Source organism: Epargyreus clarus, unplaced genomic scaffold (genome assembly GCF_041222505.1).
Source record: "Epargyreus clarus isolate Ecla_fem2 unplaced genomic scaffold, WU_Ecla_fem_2.2 ptg000010l, whole genome shotgun sequence".
NCBI lineage: Eukaryota > Metazoa > Arthropoda > Insecta > Lepidoptera > Hesperiidae > Epargyreus > Epargyreus clarus.
In genome coordinates this window covers 2,410,514-2,435,860 of record NW_027332218.1, presented here as the reverse complement: position 1 = coordinate 2,435,860, position 25,347 = coordinate 2,410,514, and the positions used below count along the sequence as shown (strand labels likewise).

Genomic DNA, 25,347 nt, shown 5'->3' with positions numbered 1-25,347 from the left:
CCCGCAATATTCTTTGCATCATTAAAAGGATTTGGTACATTATTTGCTTTACAAAATTCGTAAGCCTGCTTACGAACATCGTGAAAATACAAAAAAGGAAATAAAATTATAACATTATTACAAATTTCTTTATTGACTGACTTTGTTCATTGCAGGACAAAATTTTGTCAAAATTACAAAATCGATTTAGAAAAATGTATTTTTTTCTGGGAAAAGCCGATATTAAATTTTTAAACTCGTCTGTGGGGTAAAGGAGAGCGTTCGTAAGATCTTCTATCAATACATTTATTGGTAGAAGATCTTGTTTCCTTCTGGTCTGTAGGTATGGTTTCAGTTAATAAATATTCATAAATTTGTAATAATGAATAGTCATCATCTTCACATTTACAGAATGAGGACTTAATAAATTGTTAATTATTAAAGTTTTATAAAAAATTGTGAATTGATCACAAGTGGGGTTTACTATGTACTGCCACATCTCTTTATAAGTTTTTCACATTTACAGAATGAGGACTTGAATAATTGTTAATTATTAAAGTTTTATAAAAAATTGTGAATTGATCACAAGTGGGGTTTACTATGTACTGCCACATCCCTTTATAAGTTTTAATATTTTTTATTAAAATCATTTATTGATGGTACTTTCTGGTAAAAACCCATCAATTATAAAATTTGGGGCATCTGATTCCATAAATTGAAATAGGGTGAATATTTTTTAAACAACCCCTATATTTATTTGGTTGGTATATGATTGTCCGTTAAATGAATCAAATAAGTTGTCCATCTTATATATCTGCCGTTGCATTCCTTTGGTAATATGTTATGTCCTGGAATGAAAAAAATGTGATGAGCGTAAGATTTTTATTGACAAAAAATTTAGGCATTTAATAGGGCATGGCTAAACTGTGCATGTTTGCAAAAGTTTCAAAGCAAGTTTGTTATTTGTGGTACATACAGATATTAGATTTCATATCAGTTTTTATGTGTTTTCAGTTTTTCAAGAAACCATGTGGGAAAATAATTCCTGTTGGCCGATTACATTGTAAACTTTGGTGATTCCTGGGAAATTATTTTCCAACTAGTGGGAAATATATTTCACACATACATTACACATTAGGAACATTGAAGTTAGTAATAAGTACACAGTAGGTAGTAAGTAGTTAATTAATTGAAGAAAAAAAACAATAATTTGAAAAATAATATTTATTTAATTTTATTTTATTTGTGAAACATTTCAAAACAAGGGGCAGCACATAAAGATACCTTGCAAACTGATGTTGTTTCAATATATAAATAAATAAATTATATTCATGTGGCAATGACATTAAAACTTTAGTGATTATAAATTTATTTGATATCTCTTCACCCATCTGCTTTAATTGATTTTGCATTTCTTGTATTTTAGACAAGAAAACTGACATATCCTTTTTAAAACTTCTTGTATTGGAAGAATCTCTGCTGTATAATATGCACTCTCGTCTCTGTTTTTTGGTCAAAAACACTTTGAAGTTTACGCCACATCTCAGCTGAAGTTGTACATGTTTAACATGTACAACTTCAGCTATCATAATATGATATGTAACATAGCCTCTTCCGATATCCGTGTAACGAGTAAAGTTTACACCTTGACGTCCTTTTAATAAACTTGGCATTTAATTTACTTTCTTAATCTGAGTTACATCTACACACTTCAGCAACCGGAGAGTAAGGCTGGGTTCCCACTAATCCGGACCGGCAGATCTGCCGGAAACCGGACACCGGACAGAAGTGTTCACATTATACCGAATCCCGGAAGAAATTCAGACAGTCAAGTACTTACCTCAGTTGAATTTGGACCTGCGCGCACAATGGACGACGAATTTTTAGTGTTGTGGTGGTATCTTAATAGAAGCAAAATAAAAGAAAACATTGGGTACACCCTATTTTACGGGAAAGATTTTCACTTGGAACATTTGAAACATTAATGGGTGAACTTAGAAGAGACGAATCAAAGTTCTTCAATTATTTTCGAATGACAGCAACCACTTTTGACGATTTACTGGGACGACTAGACATAAGAGTACGAGATACAAGTTTCAGAGAATGTATTTGCCCAGAACAAAGATTAGCCATATGTCTAAGGTAAGATTATTTTATACACAAGATTGCGTAATAATAGTTTTGACGTAGGTACCTACTAAGTAGGTACTTAAGACTGAATGAATGAATGAATGTTTGCTATGTATGTTAATATAATGTGTGTGTGTGTGTGGGAGGGTGTATGTATTTAATAATCATTATGAATTAAAAAATGCAAATAACATATTTAAGTATTTATTTGTACTCAAACTTAAATCCCTTCAAAATCAAAGTAATCTGAGTCTTGGGAATGTATGGAGTGATTACTAGATGCTGATGGCGAAGCTGGAATCGGATTCGATGTCTGAGATGAAGTTGATGGTATAGATGTTGTTGCCTGTTGATTGCTACTATTATATTGCGTAGAGTATCCAGGGAGGTGTTGATCTTGCGTAGGTGTTGCCTGTTGATTGACGCTATTATGTGTGTAGTATCCAGAATACTGATCTGGTCCGGTCATCTGATTATATGAATCACGCCAATGTCCGTAATTTGGTCTCTCATAATTCCTACTTTTAATTTTTTGCAACATTGTCATGACGCTAGCTTGAAATTCTAAAGTCTCTTCGATATTTAAAGTGTTCAAGATTGGTATAATGCCTTTGAAGAAAGACATGATGGTTTTCCTTTTCTGGGTTAATTCTGGAGTCCAAAAACTTTACCATCCTGTCATTTACCTCTTTATTATCAATTTTTCTTTTCTCTTTTTTTAAAGGTGAACGAAAATCTGATTCTATGCCTACTTCAGTCTCAGTTCTTGCTTTTTTTGAAACTGACTCATGTGGTGGTCGAGGTTCGGAGACTTTTTTCAAAAACATTAATTGCTCGTGATATAAATAATTTCGTGTCATTTTGGCCGAAGATCCAGATTTAGACTCATCTTTTTGTTTCTTTACTGTCTTAAGCCACGAATCTCGTATATTATTCCATTTAGTTGAAACCTGTTTTCCTGAAATCAATAAAAAAATATCATAAAACAATACAATTTGTTTCTTGGTGACGTATAAAGTAATAATGTATTAACAAAAAATACTTTTTTTTTCAGATATTTAGCTTCAGGATGTTCATTCAAAGAAATACATTACTCATACAGAGTAGGCGTTTCGACAATAAGTAAACTAATAAAAGAAATGACCCACGTCATTTGGGAAAACCTAAAGACAGATTTCCTTAAGCTGCCTGATACTGAGAGAGAATGGGAGGACATCGCTTCAGGATTCGAAAGAAAAGCCAACTTTCCTCACTGTCTTGGAGCAGTAGATGGCAAACATATCAGAATTTTGAAACCAGCCAAGAGTGGTTCTATGTTCTTTAATTACAAGGAGTATTATTCTTTTGTATTAATGGCAGTTGTCGATTCAGAGTACCGATTTATTTTTATTAGTGTGGGCTCATATGGCAAGGAATGCGATTCTACTATATTAAAGGATAGTACATTTTGGCAAAAGATCAATGATGGTACTTTAAATGTACCAAAGCCTAGACCACTTCATGAAAACTTGCACGAAGAATTACCGTTTATACTTGTTGGCGATGAAGGCTTTGCTTTAACACCTAATCTCCTACGTCCATATGGAGGTACACATTTGAATACTGATAAAAAGATTTTAACTATAGACTAAGTCGAGCAAGAAGGTATGTTGAGTGCGCTTTTGGTATTCTGGCAAATAAGTGGCGAATAATCCATCGAGCTATAGATCTGAACGTAGACACAGCAATTCAAGTAATTAAAGCTTGTACAGTCTTACATAATTTTGTAAGAGAAAAAGATGGTATAAATTTTGAAAGTTACCAAAATATAGAACAAGAACAAGAAACGACACCCATGAATCGGAATGTGTCGAGTCGAGGTGGCCCTAATGCCAACGCTATACGGACATCATTTACCAATTATTTTGTTTCGGATATTGGTTCCGTTCCGTGGCAGGCAGCAGCTATAAAATAAAATTTATCAATGCATTTACATTTTATCAATAAAACATTAAAAACTCACCGTACTGTTTTCTTTCTTTTTCATCCAGTTCATCGAAGTTTGGTTTCAGTATTAAACATACTTCACGCCATGCTGCTAACTTTAATTTTTTGTCTTTATAGACGTCTTCGGTCTTATCCCATAGAACAGGTCTCTCTTGGATAAGCGTAATTAAAGTTTCTGTTTGAATATCCATGCTATACGTCTACATTTACCAGAAAATGCGAGCCGAATGACGTTAGTGGAACACAGGCGGGGTGAGGGGAGCACGAGCGGGGCGAGCGGGGGACAGATACCGGCACAAACTCGTTCACATTACTCCGGGTCCGGTTGTTCTACCAGAAATTCGCAGTGACAAAACGCTCGGTAAAAATGCCGGATCCGGCAAAAATGCAGGATCCGGGATAATGTGAATAGCTTCATATAAATTGTACAGCCACTAGCCCTTCCGGCAGATTTACCGGAGCGGCAGATCTGCCGGTCCGGCGTAGTGGGAACCCAACCTAAGAGTGCGAGTGAACGAACGAATGAAAGAAAATTTACAAAACAATACTATCAACATAAATATTTAAACATTCACTCTCTCTGCAATACAGACAACTTAAATATGACGTATATAAACATTGCCATATAAAATAACACAAACTTTACAAATGTTGCTGCGTTGCTCTTTTTCACATGTACTACACATTCTGCATCTTCAAAATTGGGCAATTTAGGCATGTGGGATCCTACGTCTGATTTTCGGATGTCTTCCGGTACTGAAATGGTACCTTTTTTGTTTTAAAACACGGGCGCGAGAATTTTTCTTGACGAAAAATTGTTGTTACTCGTAAGTCCTCTGCCCAATCGCAACCGAAATTCTGTGATTCATAACCGAATGTGACGTCATATAAACAATATAAGAATTGATGACAGCTGCCTCCAACAAGAACCAAAAAAGTCTGTGGCAATTCTTCTGTGACTTTCGTCCTAGCGGGTATGATGCTCTTCAGTGATCGAAGTGATCAACACCACCCAAAAACTCTGCATATTTTTTAATCGGGAGTGGACAGTGTATTTTCTTCTTGCTACCATCTTTCTGTTTCCTCTCAATAATTTCAACTGCTTGAGGATCAAACGCAGTAGTTCCAATAAAAACATCCTTAGTATCATTCCATTTCAATACTCCTATAGGTGGATTATACTGGTACAGAAACTCACCTGTTCTCAAAACTGTTTCTTTCTTTTCTGCGCGGGTTAGATTTTGTCCTGTTATCAAGTCTGGTAAGCCCTTAGCCCGTGCCGTGCCGGTTTTAGCACTACTAGCGCCCTGGGCGAGATTTCTTCGGCGCCCCCTAACTGCAATTCAATTACATACGAAAAAAGGCAATAGGTACAATGAAATAACCATCTATTAAAAACAATCATTTATTAACCTAATAAAATTTCACTTTTGTAGCCTTTCTATGGGCAAACTCTTTTATTAGACATTTAAAGTCCTATGTTTTCTGCTATTTCATTTTCAAGTTCTCTTTCGTGTTTTATAGGCCTTTGTGGTTTTGCAGAATCACCACTTTTGCTTGTTCTATTTTTTTGTCGCTTTTCAATAGTTGTTTCGAATATTCGTCCACATTTTAAGACATTCTTGAGCTGGAAATAAAATAATACACATATAAATGAATGAAAATGAATAGTCTGTTGAATGTATGTGTCCGGAACACGCAATACAGGTGATATTATGTATAATGTTCCGTAATCCGTATATTATCAAAAGTGTGTATATGTGGTTTTTGTATTTGTGTATTTGGTAAAAGTTCGGTATCGCGCCACCAGCAATTTCGAGGTTGATTTTTTTTACAGGTCAGATATGCCTTTTAAACATCATAACTAGAATTAATATGATGGCGCATGACCTTTTTTAAAATAAAAATATCGAAAAAATGTCTAATATTAGATACATAGAAGGTAGGGTTATTTTTTTATATATAAAAAATCCTTATATGTATCATATAAGGTAGGTTGGGTTAATTTAAAAAAAATACCACCATACCAAGTTTACGAGGAATAACTGAAGAATTACCCTATGTTTTTATTGCTGATGCTAATGAGACCGTACCCTGCGAATCAATAGTTAAGTATAGAGAAAAGAGTTTTTAATTACAGACTAAGTCGAGCAAGGCGTATTGTGGAGAGTGGCATTCTTCAATCAAGGTTTGAAATATTTCAGAGAAGAATGCAAGTACAAGCAAAATATATACATAACATCATTTTAGCCTGCTGTTCTTTACATAATTACATCAATTACAATGCAACGACGGAACTGTCAAATCCACTACAGGAAAATGTCGTTTTAGAAAGTACCGTGGATAATAATGTAGTTAGCGATAACGATATTATCATGGGCGAGGATATGGTCATTAGAGATCAGTTTAAACAATATTTTAACTCTGAACATGGGTCAGTTAGTTGGCAGAATAATATTGTCAATAGATCATAAAATACCAACGATGTATAAGTCAATGCACCGTAAGACGGGGTGAATAGGAACGATTTCATACTTTGAATCAAAATTTGTGTATGTCATTACTGCATTTGACAAATATTAATTGCTGTTATGTGCGAGTTAAACTGTAATGAAGTATTTATAAGTAAATATAAAATGATTATTCCTTTTCCATTAATGCTTTTCTTTGCGTTCGTTGTTTCTTGTACCGCTAGGTTTTCTTTTTCTTCTCTTTTATTTACCTGTTTTTGAATTGCTGTTGTTTTGATGTACTTGGGCCGGAAGTTACTTCTGAGTCTACATAATCTTCTTCTGATTCGCCAACACTTTTTCCTGCTATCACGTCGAGTTTTCGCTTCCTTTTTACTTCTTTTACGCTCATGGTACCATAACGCATATCATTTTATAAATTTAGTATGGATTCATCCACTGCTTCTTTGTGTCTATTAGTGTCGTCCATTTGTGTTGGTATTCGAGATAAAACTTTAGTGGGATCCAATGGGTAGATACCGGTTTTTTTAAGCGTTTTAAATTAATACTAGCGTTTTCTTGTATATCATACATTAGCTTCTTCAACAATTTAGGGAAGCAATCCTTGTGCCACGTTTCAATGCTACCATCGGTTTTCTTCCATTCGAGAAGAATTTGCCGCCAGGCTATTTCCATGGGTCTAAAAACGCTACGTCGAGGGGTTGAGTCAAATGTGTAGAATTGGTCGGTAAAAAAATAAAACTGATATCATGCTCTTTGCTTAGTCTAATCATATCAACCGACAAGTGTGACGATAAATTATCGCCAATTAGCAAATTTTTCCCCGGTTTATCGACAAAAAAAGGAATTACTATAGATTTCACCCAGTCTTCAAAAATTCTACCATTGAACCAACTGGACTGTGAACGATTATATCTAGCTCCTTCAGAAAATCCTTTTTTATTCCTTTCTTTGTTTTTTACAAATTATATAAAGAAAAATCAACATCAGACGAGACCTTAATCAAGTGGTATCTTACGATTAATAAAAAAAAGAATGGCCAAATTCGTAGCCGTAGTAGGAGAATTAGATGTGGAGTAAGGAACTCTATCTTTGAGGCTTCGAGAATGATAACAAAATTAAATGTTTCAATTACAATATAATCAAATAGGTACTGTAGTCTTAATCACCCTTTTATTTTCTTCATCAATTTTACATCTTAACCAGCCTTTTCTTTTCTTCATTAATTTTACATCTTAATCAGCCCTTTTCTTTTCTTCATTAATGTTACAGCTCAATCAGCCTTTGCTTTTCTTCATTTTTTTTCTTATATGTTTTTAAATCCTTAAATCACTGTCATCTGTCGGTTCACAAAAGTGTTCTTGAGTATCTTCTTCTTCGTGTATTACTGGCGATTTTATGATATTAAGATAAAACTGACATTCGTCATTGGCTTCCCATTCATTACCAAAATGCTTTTTCAAAAGTGCATCAACATCTAAAATATTTGCACGACTTATTGATGCTCCGACTTGTATGGCTAATGGACGAACCATATTTATTTTCATGCCAGGTTTGTAAAGATTTACTGCTTTATTTATATCACAATTAAAGTATATTTCTCCGCAAACATGGATATTTTCAACAATTTTGTAATTTTTATGATGAACCTTTTACATTGGGTAATTTTAAAAGGCCATTTAGCCGTAGGCTTGAATACAGTTTTAGCTGCTTGCTTAAAATCTAGCATTTGGATATCGCACATTCTAGTAACTGTTGCATTTTTTGCAATAATCCCTATATATTCCTGTGGGTGAATAATTACTTCATTCTTTTTAAGATTTTTTTCGATATTAACGAATACTCTATCTGATGGCATGTAAGAATTACCAGTAACGGGAAATATGACTTAAATTTTTTTCACATGAATGTTCTCTAGAAGCCACTTTGACAGCATACATAGTAATATACTATTTTGTTTTGTCCGCCATAACCATCAGCCATGAGACAAACAGTATTGATCCCTTCGAAATTAGTTTTATTTAATCGGTCAAACACTGCAGAGACTATCTGATTGGATGTTTTTGGAAATTCATCTTCGGTCCATAAGTATGCAAAAGATATTCAAGTGATCTTTTGAAGAACCCTGAACAATAATGAAGTTATAAAGGTATATTTGCAATCTATACCCTCAAAGACCGTGGCTCATGACACCCTACATAAACCCAACACCACATTCTTCTCAAGAATCATTTAATACAATACACGGCAAGACAGAGTCATCGTTGAAAATACATTTGGACGACTCAAAAACAGATGGAGGTGTCTACACAAAGAAAGAGTATTGCACTACAAGCCAGACAAATGTGCAAAAATCATTGTTGCATGTTCGGTGTTGCATAATATTGCACTAGACTTTAAAGTATTCCTTTCTGATGAAGAAATACTTGGTAATTGTTAAATTCCGTGTAATATAAAAAAATCTTGTATGAAATCAATTTTAATTTTAAATATTACATAATAATATAATTACATAATAACATAATTAAAAATATGTCGTAAAATTTAGTTGTGTTATCCGTTATATTCGCAATAGGGATTGGCATTCGACTTGAGCAAACCATATGGACGGTCTTTCTGGCCACAACGGCCAAAACCTTTAAATTGAATGCACCATGGTCCACGTTTTTCACAGGCTCCGCCATAGATAATACACTATATACCGGAGATAGATGTGCCACTCGTGTTTTAAATGTTGTAAAATCAGTGTACCCAGGCTAAGAGATGGCGCTGTATTTCTTTTTTTCGCATTCCCATTCCCGCATTCCCATTGTGTACTCGTCGCTAGATGGCGCTTATCATGTTCGAATTGTTGGTAGGTATTTGAGTTGGTAGGAATTTTTTATTCGTGTATTGTGTTCGAAGGTTACCTTTATAATAAGACCATGTTAACAACACGATAGTCAAGTCTTGTTATAATAAGCACAGATATTATAATACTATAATAAGTAACTTTTGAATAGAAACATACACAAGATTTGCCTAATCCACAAATTATATAACAAACTACAAATCAAAATGAAATCAATGCAAAATATATTTATAATTAAATTAAACTAGATTATATAACGATATCTTCCAATGCAAAATGTTAAAAAAGTGATTCTTAGATACCTATAAATGAAACGAAATTAAATATATTTTATGAAAAGTTTATTTCTTTCTATTATGTTTAATATAATAATTTAATGCTTGTATTTTTGTTGCATTATTTTTACAGATATTTGTTTTGCCTTTCAGTAATCTGTTGACATTAGTGCACCAGCTACCTATAATAATATTGATTATTGTATCCATTACAAAATTTTGTACATCTCTTTTATGAGTTACACAGGAGAATGGTGACAAATCACAAAATACATTTGCAATTTCCTTTATTGTACCTTTTAAACATTTCTGCTGTGGTTCTTCATTTAGTCGTGTTTGGATTATAATGCAAACATCATCTACAAACTGGCACAATGCCTCCGACGGATAATTTAGTGATCTTTTTGTTATATCTCTTTCTAGAATGTAATCTTTATTACTCGGAGGCACTGTGCTTACTAAATGCATTCGGCAAGTATGACATTTTTTACAAATTTTTTGAATAGTTTTTTTTTATTATATAGCCAGTAACATATTTTTTTGCCTCTTTACTGGTAGTGTTATTATTAATTAATTCTGTTTCAGATGTTTGCATGAAACAATTTATTACGGAATCCACATTAACAATGTCAGTCGGTTGTTGGCTTCCTCTTTTTTCTTTATAATTTAGCAATGTTTTTAAAGGTTTAAACAATGCCTTATTGTCATCTTGCTCGCAGTTTGCTCCAACTGAATGTGGTGAAGTTAAATTATTAATGAGCAATGTTTTAAACGCACCTTTACTCTGCGAGCAAGTTAAAGACGTGTTACGCACACCATTGCTCCTTATATTGCAGAAAAAAAATCTAATGGATCCTGGTTTATATTTCTTGTCAACAGACTACTTACTCCATGTGTTTCATTTAAATATTTAAACATTTCTTTATACACATTAATGTTCGAAATCCAATTTTTAAGAGATGGGACTTGTTCATATTTTGTTGAAGTAGTCCCATCTCTTAACTTTTTCTCAATTTTAAACTGCATTGACCTTAATATGGGCAGTGAGTCATTCCACAGTTTAAAATGAGGCGAGTTCTTTTTTAGCGCACTCTTGTATATTTTTTCGGAGTTCTGGTAGCTGTGACCGTTGAATGAGTCAAAAAGTTTGTCCATCAGAAGTAAAAAGTCTGCTGTATCGAGGCACTCTCTAGGAAGAATATCATGATCTGAAAAGAAATAAACAATGATCACAAGTTAGTAATTGTGATTGTGGTTGCAAAGCAATGTAAATTTTAAATTAAGTTAAATTTGCTCTCTGTTAGATCTGATCTGTCTGTACACGATTTTTTTCTTCTTTTCTGAACAAATTTTATTCAGGGTTTAAGTATATCGTTTATGATAATTTTGCAAATAAGCTACAGTTACACATGCTCTAGAATAGCATGCTAAAAAACGTGCTATAAGTATGCTTAATATGAGTATGCTTATGAACTGTTTACATTTGCTAGCAATAAGCATGCTAGTTTTAAGTATGCTACTTAATAAGCATGCTCAAAGCAAACACTCCAAACACAAATGCGATTTTAGCATGCTCAGTTCAAACATGGACGATGAAACAACCATCCGTACGGAGCTTAATAAAGTTATTCTTTTGCTATCGTTGCAATGCATCCGAAGACTTCTCTCAGGTAGAAAGAGAAAAAACCAATGTAAAAGGAATAGGAAGATTTGGGTCCGTGATTGGCTAAGTAGAAGGGAACAACTTGGAGCAAGTACTCGATTGCTAGTAGAAATGCGAGAAGAAGATATTGATGGTTACAAAAATCATTTGCGCATGTTACCGCATCAGTTTGACGAGTTACTATCTAAAGTTGAAAGCGCTATAAAGAAACAAGATACACACATGCGAAATGCTATTCCACCAAAAGTGAAACTGGAAGTGACATTGAGGTATCTAGCAACTGGAGATTCGTTATACACATTAGAAGCACTTCACAGAGTTGCAAGGTCTACTATATCTCTATTTATACCTGAAGTGTGTGATGCAATATACAATGCTCTGAAGGATTATATGCGGGTAAGTAAAGTAAACCAGTGATTATTAGTTTAGATCAAGTATTTATTGTTTAAAATCTAGATTAAAAACTTACTAAACTAAATTTAACTTTAACACATTTTCCATGCTTTGTTCAACAAATCTTCTTCAGGGACAGTAGAATCTGATTGGGATAACGCGTAAGGAAGTGTGTAAGTGACTGTATTTGTGTTTGTACTGGGAGGTATGAAAGCCATTGTCTGTGTGTTTGTAGTAGGAGGTGTGTAAGTGACTGTATTTGTGTTTGTACTGGGAGGTATGAAAGTCATTGTCTGTGTGTTTGTAGTAGGAGGTGTGTAAGTGACTGTATTTGTGTTTGTACTGGGAGGTATGAAAGTCATTGTCTGTGTGTTTGTAGTAGGAGGTGTGTAAGTGACTGTATTTGTGTTTGTACTGGGAGGTATGAAAGTCATTGTTTGTGTAAAGGGAGACAAATTTGGGTACTGGCGTCGACGTCTTGCTGCAGTCAGAATTGTTTGGATCTCATGTTGTACATCTAATGCGTCGTACAATGGTAGAGTTCGCAATTGAGCTGCAACATTTTGAGCAAAATAATGGAATTCGTCGTAATTAGGCGGTGCATTTATCGCAGAACTAATATTTTGTAAACGATCGAGAGCATATGTAATGGGTTCTTCTTGTAAGCTTCTTTTTCTACGTCGTGTTGATGAGTTATTAGATGAACGCGATTGTGATCGATCTTCTGTAGTTGGACTAGGAGAGGGTGATAACACATTCATCGATTGCGGCGTCAACGAGTTTGAATATGAAACAGCGTCACTTGGTTGTGAATCTTGCGATGGCTCGTCTCTCTGTAAAAAAAATCTATTAAGTTTATAAAATACTTATTTGTTTTTTTTACAGATTCCTGGTTCTGAAGATTGGAAACGCATTGAACATGGATTTAGAACTAAATGGAACTTTCCAGGTTGTGTTGGAGCGTTGGATGGCAAACATATAAATATATTCGCCCCTGATGATACTTCTGACTACTATAACTACAAGGGCGCTCATAGCATCATACTTCTGGCATTAGTTGATGATGACTATTGTTTTTCATACGTAAATGTTGGGACTAATGGTAGAGCTTCTGATGGAGGTGTTTATCAAAAATCTAATTTAGCACAAGCTTTGGAAAATAATACTCTCAATTTTCCGGACCAATCAGTTATTGTGGCAGACGCTGCTTTTCCTCTAAAGTTATACCTTATGAAGCCCTATCGAACAACTCCAACGCGTAAAGAAAAGATATTTAACTACCGTTTATCGAGAGCCAGACGAATCGTTGAAAATGCGTTTGGTATTTTAGTGACACGATTTCGAGTTTTTATGGATGCCATAGATATGGCCCCCAAAAATGTCGATAGAATTACATTAGCTGCCTGCTCTTTACACAATTGGCTTCGGAAAACATCTGATATGTACATCACGCAAAGATGCGTCGACTTTGAAGATACACAACAACGTGTTGTGGTACCAGGATCATGGAGGGCACAACTACGGACTGCTTTGGAAGGCTTACCACCTACACGCTACGCTAACCACGCTTCTCGACAGGCAGGAGCGATAAGAGACACCTATGCGCAGCTCTTTGAAACTACAGAGGCGGTACCGTGGCAAGGCCATATGATTTAAATTAATACATAGAAAATGCTGTACTACTTATTCTATGATATTAAATAATTGTGTGTTACTAACAGTTACGTGCATTTTTATTTAAGTATTGTAAACCAAAACTCACCAATTCCATAGAAATAGGGTCCCTGTAATCGCCAGTGTCTCCAAGGAAAGAATGCATTTCGTGAAACCAGGACATGGATGGGTTGTACACAGTAGCGGCACCAGAACCGGATCGCTTGGAATTCTCATTTTTTTTTAATTCGCTGTGGTAAACGGACCTCAAGTTCTTGATTTTTGATTTTATAATTTTCACTGTCAAAGTAGGATCGTCCATGTTGGTTATTAAATCTTGATATGCATTATTTCTTGCAATATTATTTTTGTACTGTGGTATATGCGGATTCCATAGGCACTCGTTGTTCCGATATAAAATTACAAATTTCAAGGTTTTTTCATCGCCCCAGCGAGACATTTTTGGCGCGAAATTGTGCACGCGCATCTACTGTGAACAAATGATCGCTACTAGCATGCTCAATAAGCAAACCTGTTCACACGCGCTAAAAGCACGCCCCCTTCCACCCGCGCCGCAGGTAGCATGCCCAAAAATCGCACGGCCGTCGATTTTTGAGCATACTCGTAATTAGCATGCTCATTATTAGCAATGTTTCGACACACGTACCACTAAGTAGCAATTGCTCAAAAGTAGCATGCTTTCGTGCTACTAACTAGCATGTGTAACTGTACCTATAGATTGGTGCAAACCCAGAGGGGGTGGCATAGTATTTGTATAAACACAATAGTTCATATTATAATATTGATAACTGACTAAACATTTTTTATTTTTTTCAAAGTGGTCCCACCCACTCACATAAAAGTTAGACACACCAACTAGTTGGTAAAACTGAAAAAATAATATGATGTAATTTGAAGCTTCTTAATATTATGATTACTGCTAAAATTAAAGCTATTAATACTTACTGGCTAAATATCTCATTGTTGCAGACACTCTCTGACTGAATATTTGGGCTGCATTCTTCACTTTCATTTTAGGAATTTTGTCTTTTATAACATGACTTTCAGTCAGTTTATTCAATAATCTTACGTCGTCTTCTCCTGGATCAGCATCCAGTAGCATTTTCAAATGTTCCCATTTGGCAATTTTGACTACCCCATTCTGAACAAATCATTGTATTCACTTATGATCTTAGGGCATGGAATCTGTATCTTTTCTTTTTTTTTTCTTGTCATACCTAGACACGTTATTCAAAGGCAAAGCACCAACATAGGAAGACAATAATGTGACAACTTTGTTGTCTTTCCATGCCACTATACTCATATCTACACCTTGAAACGTTATCACTCTTTCTTCATGCGCACCTCTTGGAGTAGATTTATTCATAAATTGTTTTTTTATCTGGTAATTTTGAATTTGGTATTCTATTTTGCTGAACTGTCCCTACTGAAAGGATTCCTTGAGTTGCCAAATAGTAGACCAATGGCACAGAAGTATAAAAATTGTCAAAATAGACAATGTGACTGACTTGTCTTGGTATACCTCGAACTAAACGCAGGACAATATTGCTGGTTGAGCCCAAATCTGGTTCATTCTCAGGTTTACTGGTAAGGTCCTGTCCAGCATAAACCTCAAAGTTGTATTCAAATCCTTGCAAACTGCACAAAACATACAGTTTGAACCCCCACTTATGAGGCTTGTTGGGCAAGTACTGTTTTAGAAAATGTGCAACTTTAGTTGCACACATTTGCTCATCTATGGATAGGCGTTGTTCCATAGGTACTGATGAAAATTTTGAATTTAATTCATCAATAACTGGACGTATCTTGAATAGGCGATCATGGCCTGGATCACTAATTGCCTTGTGGTGGTCATTGTTGTTGAAATGCAAAGACTTTTTTAACTGTTCAAACCTGTTATTAGACATTACCGAATGTATTGGTTCATATCCATATCTTGGAGACCAGTATGCTCTTGTGTTAGGAAAATGTTGGACTGACATATATATCAGTATTCCAAAAAACTTCCTCAAGTCTGATGAATTGCATGCAGTTGAATTTGCTGGATTTTTTTGTGTGGCATAGAGGTTTGTTTCTTCCACTATTCTTGCCATGAAATTTTCTGTAAAAAAGTAGCTAAAGCATGCATATGGAGTTTCTAATTGTGACAACTCTTAAAAGCAGACTTTCTTGGCATTTTGAAAGTTTATATGAGAAATCCAAATCGCAAAAGCAAGTTCCAGGTTCCAGTGTACACAGCGTAAGCCTAACGTTAGAGCAATAACAAGGTCCAGTATACACAGCGTTGGTATCGTTTATAGCAGATATCAAGTCAATAAAACAAGCTCAATCCTTTAAAAATTAAGAGAACAGTCAAGAACACTATGAACACGAAACACCCACGAACGAAAAGAAAAATTTTGGACGATTTGAAAGATAACTGTGATAACGAATCGTTTTACGTTTTTCGTTTCACTCAGTACGTTCCGTTTCAGAACTGAGTAAGTGAAAATTATTTTTGTGGTATCAATAATATTTTATTTTACTAATTACTTAAATTAGAAATAATAAGTAATATATTAGATTGAATATTATGTAAATACGTTTTAGTTTATTAATCCATATTTATTTTTCTAATAGCAGTAGCTCCATCTATCTTGCATGTATGTAGAATAATGAAAATTACACCGTACCCAATAAAATAGATGGCAGCACTTTCAACGTTAATTAAAGCGCCCTGTTAACGGTCAAATTTGCTTGATAAATTTGTTTGTCAAACTTCACGTTTTCATCAAACAATAGCTTAAACGATCAAACCAAATATCAAACAAAGTTAACTTTATAGTAGATTCGGGTTTCTCCTTTCGTGACGACGTCGCCATGCCGACCGCTTACAATGAGTAATTCAGATGACGCATTTTTGGCATTGACGCTACCACTGTGTATTAAGACAACAAAAAAAAGAAGACGATGGAGTCGAGAATGGTTGAAATTAAGAGATAAATATACCCACGAGAATCCTCTTCAGTTTAAAGGCCCAGTTTCTTGCCATTGCTTGATATTCATTTTCAGGTTTTTTGAAATGATCCCTGGCTAATGTCAATAAGTCATGTTGCAAGTCCTCTGTTTTCTTCTTTTTTGGTTGCACTGGATTTGTAGATGCCGAAGGTTGCGAAGGTGTTGAGGTTAAAGATTGTGATGATGATGATTCCTGGAAATAAAAACTATAACTAACTATATATATTAGTTTTATAATATATATTAACTATAATAATTTAAAATCTATTGAATTTCTAAAGAAAATTGGAAGATATTGGCGAGACGATTTGGAAATGCATGGAAGTTTGATAATTGCATTGCAGCTGTAGATGGAAAACATATCACTTTGCAAAAACCCGAGAATTCTGGTTCCTACTATTATAACTATAAAGGAACATACAGCATAGTACTTATGGGTATAGCCAATGCAAATTATGAATTCATTATGGTTGATGTCGGTACAAATGGCAGAGTTTCAGATGGAGGGGTAATAAAAAACACAAAATTTTGGCATTGCTTTGAGAACAATCAGTTGCAGATTCCAGAGCCAGAAGAATTGCCAAACACTAATAAAAAACAATTAACAAGTGTTAAATGATAACAGAAGGATCTTCAATTATAGATTATCTCGGGCTCGACGAATAATTGAAAATGTATTTGGTATTCTTGCAAGTCGTTTTAAGATTTTCCAAAAACCTATTAAATTATCTCCAAGAAAAGCAAAAATTGTAGTAATGGCGTGTTGCCATCTTCACAATTTACTTATGAAACAAAAAAATTACGTTCGACATGGAGAAATAGACGTAGAAGATTGTGTTACGGGGGCTGTTATTCCAGGTACTTGGAGAAATGAGTCAATGTTGTTAGGTATTGAACATACTCGAGCTGGAAATAGTGCTTCTCTAGCAAAACAAGTAAGAGATGATTTTTGTGAATATTTTAATACAACGGGTGCTGTTCCATGGCAAAACAAATGTTTAGAGTAATTTTATATGTTGTACGTGTAAAAAATACAATACCATAAACAGTACTACTATTTACCTGTTGTTCTGTTATTGTGCTAATTCCTGATTCTCCCTCCATTTGATCTTGCAGAAATTCTAAATCTTTGTAGTACCATAATGATGGTACATACAGATCATCTGTACCACAACCAGAAAGCATAGATTTTTTTACTTTGTTGTTTTCGCGCTTGAAACTCGTACGTAGAATATTAATTTTTTTCTTCACGTCTTCCTCCGTAATGTTCCGGCGACACATCTTCAGTAAATTTGTAATTTTCTTTATTGCTGTGCTTCTCTTGTTCTTGTCCATATAATCTTTTGATTTTGTTTTCCATAACACCGACATATCACGATAAACAGATATGAAATGCAACGTAAATTCTTTGTCCGTAATATTGCCAGTTAGCATATCGTCACTGGACGTAACGTCCTCCATGATGCCAACACAACGAGTGAGATCTTGTTTGACAAACACCGCCGTTCACGTTCAAACCTGTTTGTCAAACTCGACATCAATCCAGATTTTCATCAAACGCGACAAACACGTAGATTGTTTGACAAACGCCTCAAACACAGCTGTACACTATCAAATAATTTGACAAACACGTAAAATTTGACAAACAATTTGATCGTTTACAGGGCACTTAAAATTTATTTCAATGTATGGAAGCTGCACCCCCCTGGGCTCCGCCATCTTGATGTGCCGTCGTGGCCGCGTGTTCACTTGCGAACGTGCCGTTTTCGATCCGCTGTCACTCGATGACGACATCTTCTGTATGTGTTCTTTGCGGGGTCACCAGTTGTAGGTATTTGAGGTGTGCAATGTACAAGCTACTAATTTGTGTGCGGAAGGGTTGAAGCGTGAAGGAAAGTCCAGAACTTGACACTAAGAGTTTATTGCACGGCAGGTACACGTTACAGTCACAGCACACAGAAATAGAAGGCAAGAAGAAGAAGAAGAATATAGCGAGATAAAGCGATACAGGAAAGTTCAGTTCGCAAGAAATACAATTACTACTCGTAAGTTAAATTCGCGGAAGTCCGGGCGCGCATACGAGCGGCGCGGACGTTGCGTACGACGGCTAGGTTCCGACTGGCGCTGCAATCGCTACATGCGCGTGGGCAAAGAAATCCCGTTATGTAGAACAAAGGATCCTCCGTGCGCTCGTACTAAACTACCGATCGACTGTTGCTGTAGAATATATATTATTCTCATACAAGCTTTGCATTAGTTGGGTGGAAGCAAAGAAATTATCAAATGTTACATGTGCATTTTCTATCTTTTGTTCAATAAGTACTTTGCAAAGATTATTTACCACAGCTGCTCCTAAACCAAATTCAGTATCATTGTCTTTTTTCCCGTATACACCTCAAATTCAAATAAATAACCCGTGCTACTGTCACATCTCGCCCATATCTTGAAGCCTCTCTTTATCGGCTTGTTTGGTAAATATTGCTTCAATGTACTGCGCCCTTTGAACTTGACCATACATTCGTCAATACTTTGGGATGACGAATTCCTAGCTCCCTTTTGAAAAGCAGTGTTCATTGAGATTATAAGGGGCCGAATCTTATAGAGTTTATCATATTCAGGCTCTCCTCTTTGAGGCATTTTCGTGTTGTCGTTTAGATGTAAATTTTTCATTATCATTTTAAATTTTTTTACAGTCATTACATCTGCTATTTCTCTCACACAAAAAAATGGATCTGTTGACCAATACAAGTCAATATTGGGTAGAGGGTGCACCCCCATCAAAACCAACATTTGAGACATCTACCCAGTTTTTTTGTTTATTTTGAGCAGCATATAAATTTGTCTGCTCTGCAATTAGAGATACAACTTCGTCAGTGAAAAAAAAACGAAAATAAACATGAGGTCCACTTTTGTTGGGAATATTCTGGTGAGACTTTAGAGGAATATCATCAAACTTGTTTCTTGGTACATCGTGAGGGAAAAGTACTTTCTTCCAATCTTCATCTTCGGAAGAATCATCTTCAGAATCAGAAATGGATAACGACACAGGACTATTGTTTATCGGCACATTGCTGTTTGGACCATCAGCTGTTTCCGATTGATTTCCTCCTATAGAAATTCCGCTTACTGAAGGGACTACGGAATCCTCTGGCTCAAAATTGGCGGCATTCCCGTTATTTGAAGATGACGGAGAAGCTAAAATATCCTCAAGGTCCGATGAATTTGGTGGCAAGAATATGGCCTCACTTTCCCTTTCATCACTTTCGTGACCATCTTCAGACTCCTCGCCAACCGATAACGCAAAAAGACTCTCTAAAGTTTCCTCAATTTTGTCTAAAGGAATCGCTTTTCTCTGTAACCAAAAAAAAAAATGTTTGACTCAGACGGGCTCTGGGCAATATATGGACGTCATAACAAAACTCCAAATAAGTATCAAAAAGATTCGTATCCGCAAAAATATACTGTATTACATCAAATTTAGATTATATCTAACAAATTCTAATTCAAATCTTACCCGTCCACTCATTTTTTTCGAAGATTTTTGTAGATTTACGTAGCACTATGAAAACCGACACAATTTTGACAGATGACATCAAACATCTGTTTGAACTAACTTGCCGCCATATTTTTTTTTCTACGTTCCATTCTCAAAACATTCAAGAATAAATCACTGCTAACGACAAACTGTGTTGCCAAAGTATTTTTTGAGATATTTCGTCCAATGTATGATGTCCAATATATGGCCAGAGCCTTATAAAGGGATAAGCGTGATTCCACGTTCTTAATTTGTTTGGTGGATTCTTGCAAAAAAACTGTTGCAGGTGATTTTTGACCTCTTTATTTCAAGTAAAGGTTTTACTGTCCAAAAAATATTGCAGTGATCGGAAAAAATAATAATCTGAAGGCGCCAGATCTGGAGAATATGGTAGGTGTGGTAGAGTAACTTATTCGCTTCAAAAATTGATCATTTTCGTGAAGTTTCGGGACCAGATCATAGACGTCAACGCGACGACGCAAATTTTTCATCGTGAGAAATCAGGGGGACATATATCGAACTTCAAGCTTAAATCCAGGCCTTTCAAGTGGTCATAAACGGTTTAGTTCTATAAATTTAAACTCTGGCCGATCTCACGTATTGTTATTGGCCGGTTTGCATTAACTAATGCCTTTATCAGCCTTAATCGGAGTATCAGAACGTGCATCTTCGACTTCAAAATTGCCGGATCTAAATTTTGTAAACCAGTTTTGCCACTGGCGTACTGACAACACGTCTTCTCCATACCCATCAGTTATTTTTTTTCTGATTTGAACAGTATTTTTCTCTTTTCAATAGTAAAAAAGTAAAATATGACGAAAGTGCTGCTTATTGCTCTCCATATTTAAAAGGGCACCGGACCCCATTATCCGGACCTCAGTTATACAGATTCTTCGGATAATTCGGGTTATTCGGATTGCCAAATATGACAGTGTTCCGCAAACTTTTTGTATTTAAGGTACATCTAGGAAAACTAAAATTTTTGGAGCTACACCACAAAATAAAAATTAGTAATATTAATCTACATTTATTGAAACCAAAGAATTAGATGTACGAAACAAAACGCCTCGCTCGTGTGCTCGCGTGATTTGTGTAGATATTTTACTTACCCTTACTCAGTTACTAAAATAATTTTAAAAGATTATTAGATTAGATTTTATAAGATTGAACTTATTTTTCCGCGGCACACTAAGATCACGGTACACCAGTGTGCCGCCGTACACACTTTGCGGAACACTGGCGTAGGATATACACAATGGAAAGAACATTTATAAATACATATATCCAAAATAAATTATTAACATAATTATTGCTTTAAACAAAGTAATCCTTACTCACTTTTAATTTTCAAATGAAATTTTAAAGTATGAAACGTACAAAGCGATGTTATTTTTTCACAATTGTGAGGGTAGTGTATTCGTACAGTGTAAAAATCGGCTACTTTGGAAAAGCGTGACTCAAATGCGGGTTTAGGTCATAAAGTGAAAGAATGGCATTGTTAAGGAAAATCACTTTATCATCCACCGTTGACGCATCAGTTAAAGGAGAAAAATTGATCAACGAGGCATCTCTCTTGAGCTTGCCCACATCCAGTCCTGCGAAATTTCGCAAATGCAATACGGCGGCAATTGGTTTGGGGGACTTAATCTTATAAGATGTGTAGATTCGTATCTCCTCAGATGGGACTGTAGGCATGTCGACGGTCACGAAACATACCCCGCACACTTCCTTACCCTCGGCGTTGCAACATGGTCGGGATAAGGCGTCAGCAACCACGTTGGTTCGTCCAGCGATATATTTAATCTTCAAGTCATAAGCTTGTAATTGTAAAGCCCATCGAGCGAGCCGTCCCGTCGGAGATTTTAATGACATGAGTCAGCTTGGTGATCTGTTAACACTGTTATAGGGGTTCCTTCTATGTACCCACGAAATTTATTCATTGCCCAGACCACTGCAAGCGCTTCCCTTTCCGTTGTGGAATAGTTTCGCTCTGCGGGTTTTAGTAATCGGCTAGCGTATTCAACCAGATGTTCCTTTTCTTTCTCCCCCTGCAATAGTACCGCCCCAATAGCGTAACTGCTAGCATCTGTTTCTATTATGTAGGGTTTACTTTCATCGGCTTGGGCTAAGACGGGTTCCATTATTAGGAGTACGTGCAGTCTTTTAAAAACAGAACTTTGCTCCTCCGTCCACTCCCATTTCGTGTTTTTCTTTGTGAGTCGGGTTAGAGGTTCCGCAACTTTGGAAAACTTTGGTATATACCAAGAGCACATCTGTAGAAAGGAGAGGAGATCCTTAACATTACTATGTTGGGCCATAGTATATCCCAAGTATTTTATTTTGGGCAACAAAACCGACACATTGCCTTGTTTACTGTAAGGTTCAACTCTTTTAACAGATCAAATATTTCCTGCAGATCTTGCATATGGCGCTCCAGGCAGCTTGACAGAATAACTAAGTCATCCAGGTAAACTATCAATGTGATATGACTTAATCTTATACGGAAGCGGTCCATTAAACGTTGGAAAGTGACCGGAGCATTCCTGAGACCAAATGGCATTCTATTAAATGCATACATCCCAAACGGTGTTATGAAAGCAGTTTTAATCTGATCCTCGTTCCTTATCTTGATTTGCCAGTAACCAGCCCGAAGATCAAGGGTTGTCATGAATGGTGTTCTTCTTGCCTTGTGAAGAAGATCGTCGATCCGAGGATGTGGATAGACGTCTGGGGTAGTAATGGCGTTTAGCCGTCTATAGTCTATACAGACACGTGTGGGGTCATCTTTCTTGGGTACAAGAACAACAGGCGCAGCCCAAGGAGAAACACAGGGTACTATTATTCCTTCAGCCAACATCTTGGTCACTTCATTCTGAAGGAGTTGCTTTTTAGCTGGGGATAGTCGATATGGAAGTACCGCGACTGGCTGATAATGACCAGTGACAATGGAATGCTCGGCATGGGTACATGGTTTGCCATTAGAGACAAAGAAAGTCATTCGCCTGCAAAAGCCTCTCGATTCTTTTGTCTGATAGCTCTTTCTTGGCGTGTATAGTTGCTATACCAATAGTCGCTATGTCCGTATGTGGAAATAAGCCCTCGGATTGCGGTGTTAGCTCAGCTTAGTAATCTTCGGTAGTTTTACATGCGGTATTCGGTAGCTTCGGTAGCTTAACATGCATCTTCGAACATATAATCCACTAGCTTTTGCCCGCGACTTCGTTCGCGTGGACTTCAGGTTCGTCCCGTCTTCTAGTAATAAGTAAGAAATACGGTAACTAAGCACTGCAGAGCCCTAATCATAGGCCTATAGGTAGCTACTGCAGTATGCTCCTATAAACTACATTTAACGATCTTTTTCCTTCAGCATAAACATGCAGATTCTTCGCTTTGGAAACACGTGAGCAAGCCACATAGAGCTGACCGTGAGAAAAACATGGCGTGCCCAAATGTAGGCCTGCTACCTTCAAGGTTTGACCCTGCGATTTGTTGATCGTCATTGAAAATGCGACTTTTAATGGGAACTGCAGGCGTTTAAAATTGAATGGCAAGTTGTTGGGTATGATTGGGATGCGCGGTATAAGAACATTGTCTCCCTTGGCTTCTCCAGTTAAAATTGTAGCCTTCACTATATGCCTTCCTAATTCGGTAACTCGCAACCGAGTACCGTTGCATAATCTTGGCGCATCCAGGTTACGCATTAACAAAACGGGTACACCTTTAATTCCAACTTGTGTGATGGCACCCCGGACAACTCTAAAGAGTTTAGGAACTCTACGGGATAACTTGTAGTGTCATCGGATGACATAACTGTGTCAATGGAATTATACACTGATGTTTCGCTGTTTATTTCGGCCAAGATTTTTTTATTTATTTTCGCAACAGTCTCATTTTTTGGTGCCAATATGGTTCTTTCACACAACCAATTTTCGTCAAGAATATTTTGTTGCAGATTCGGAAAAACTTGTTCAATAAGTTCGTTTTCTGTCTCCACAGCATGACAAAATTGCTGTGTAAAAAGAACCATACCTTCTTGGTCGGTGTTTAGGTGGCCTTCACCAATTTCTAGCAGTTTTTGAGCATATGCTCCTGATTCGACATCGCTGAATAACTGGACTCGCATGTTAGTGGTAAGATAAAGCTTTTCAACTTTAGACCACAGATATGAGGCTTTTAGACATGCGTTAATTTCATCTGCTGCAGTGCCTCTCTCGATAACAGGTAAAGTCTGTCTAAAATCCCCTGCCAATAACACTACCACACCACCCATCAACTTTCGATTGCTGTGAATATCTTGTAGACAGCGATCAAGCGCCTCAATGGCGCGTTTGTGTGACATAGTGCACTCGTCCCACACGATCAGCATACATTGTTGCAAGAGGGCGCCACGGGCACTGCTCTTACTGATGTTGCACGTTGGGGTTTCTTCGCTCACCAGATTAAGAGGTAATTTAAAAACCGAATGTGCCGTTCGTCCACCGCTCAGCAATGTTGCAGCGATCCCAGAGGAAGCCACCGCTAATGCAACTTTACGGTCCTTACGAATTTTTGCTAGAAGCAAATTAAGCAAAAATGTTTTACCTGTACCGCCCGGGGCGTCAAGAAAGAAAAGGCCGCCTTTGTCAAGCTCAACTCGTTGTAATATTTTGTTATAAATGTTTTTTTGTTCGGGTAGCAGGCGTGGTTCAGTTTCGCTGACCTGAGCGTCTAATAAAGCAATATCGTAGCTTAGCTCTTTGATCAAATCGGTCGACAACTCTCCTCGACGCTCTGGTGTAGGCATACCGAAGTCAGACAATTTCTTACCGGAAATCGTTATTATTTTGTCCTCTATATGTCTCAGTGCTTCATTGAAACATAGATCATTGTTGACTTGATCCATCCTTTCAAATCTATGCAAGATATCCTCCGATAATGCAGATTTATACTTATCCCATAGTTGAAGAGGATTGGATAAACCGCAAGTGCATATCAATATTGCAAATAGTTCTCTTATTTGCGAAGGAGAGCGACACAGCACTGCCTCTTCCATTGTGGCATCCCAGTGGTTGTCATCTTCCAACAACCCCAACTTCTCACACGCTTGTCGAAAAGTTTCAAGTTCTTGGCCGTCAACTGTTTTTAGATCCAAAAAGCTAGTGGGGCCCTGTACTACATTCAGCAGCATTCGCAAACAGTAACATTCGAAGTTACTAACATGCACTGTGTAAATGCGCCCAAGAGCATCTCCTGCCTTCACACCTGGCCAGCCGTCGACAGGTGTGCCTTGTAAACGACGTTTCCATTCTTTCGACGACACGTTCCATGTATAGTAGCGGGGTACGTCAACATAAAGTAATGTTTTTGCAAATGCGTCATTTTGGCAAAGCAGGAAAAATGCAGTTAGTGTCGTC

At 36.5% G+C, this 25,347-nt stretch overlaps 3 protein-coding genes and 1 pseudogene across 3 annotated transcripts; all 4 read right to left on the bottom strand.

The window, feature by feature from the left end:
- Window positions 1-2,515: 2,515 nt before the first annotated feature.
- On the bottom strand, window positions 2,516-4,565 carry LOC140745305 (uncharacterized). Its single transcript, XM_073077075.1, has 2 exons — window positions 4,112-4,565; window positions 2,516-3,067 (listed from the first exon to the last, which is right to left on the bottom strand). Exons 1-2 carry the CDS (start codon window positions 4,284-4,286, stop codon window positions 2,661-2,663), a joined length of 582 nt encoding a protein of 193 aa, XP_072933176.1. The 5' UTR covers window positions 4,287-4,565; the 3' UTR covers window positions 2,516-2,660.
- Window positions 4,566-5,486: 921 nt separating this feature from the next.
- On the bottom strand, window positions 5,487-8,101 carry LOC140745598 (uncharacterized; annotated as a pseudogene).
- Window positions 8,102-9,741: 1,640 nt separating this feature from the next.
- On the bottom strand, window positions 9,742-11,103 carry LOC140745597 (uncharacterized). The gene is made up of 4 exons (XM_073077537.1): window positions 11,100-11,103; window positions 10,659-10,900; window positions 10,207-10,560; window positions 9,742-10,169 (listed from the first exon to the last, which is right to left on the bottom strand). Exons 1-4 carry the CDS (start codon window positions 11,101-11,103, stop codon window positions 9,759-9,761), a joined length of 1,011 nt encoding a protein of 336 aa, XP_072933638.1. The 3' UTR covers window positions 9,742-9,758.
- Window positions 11,104-11,772: 669 nt separating this feature from the next.
- On the bottom strand, window positions 11,773-13,893 carry LOC140745304 (uncharacterized). Its single transcript, XM_073077074.1, has 2 exons — window positions 13,511-13,893; window positions 11,773-12,581 (listed from the first exon to the last, which is right to left on the bottom strand). The coding sequence occupies exons 1-2, from the start codon at window positions 13,886-13,888 to the stop codon at window positions 11,841-11,843; spliced, it is 1,119 nt and encodes a 372-aa protein (XP_072933175.1). The 5' UTR covers window positions 13,889-13,893; the 3' UTR covers window positions 11,773-11,840.
- Window positions 13,894-25,347: the final 11,454 nt, after the last annotated feature.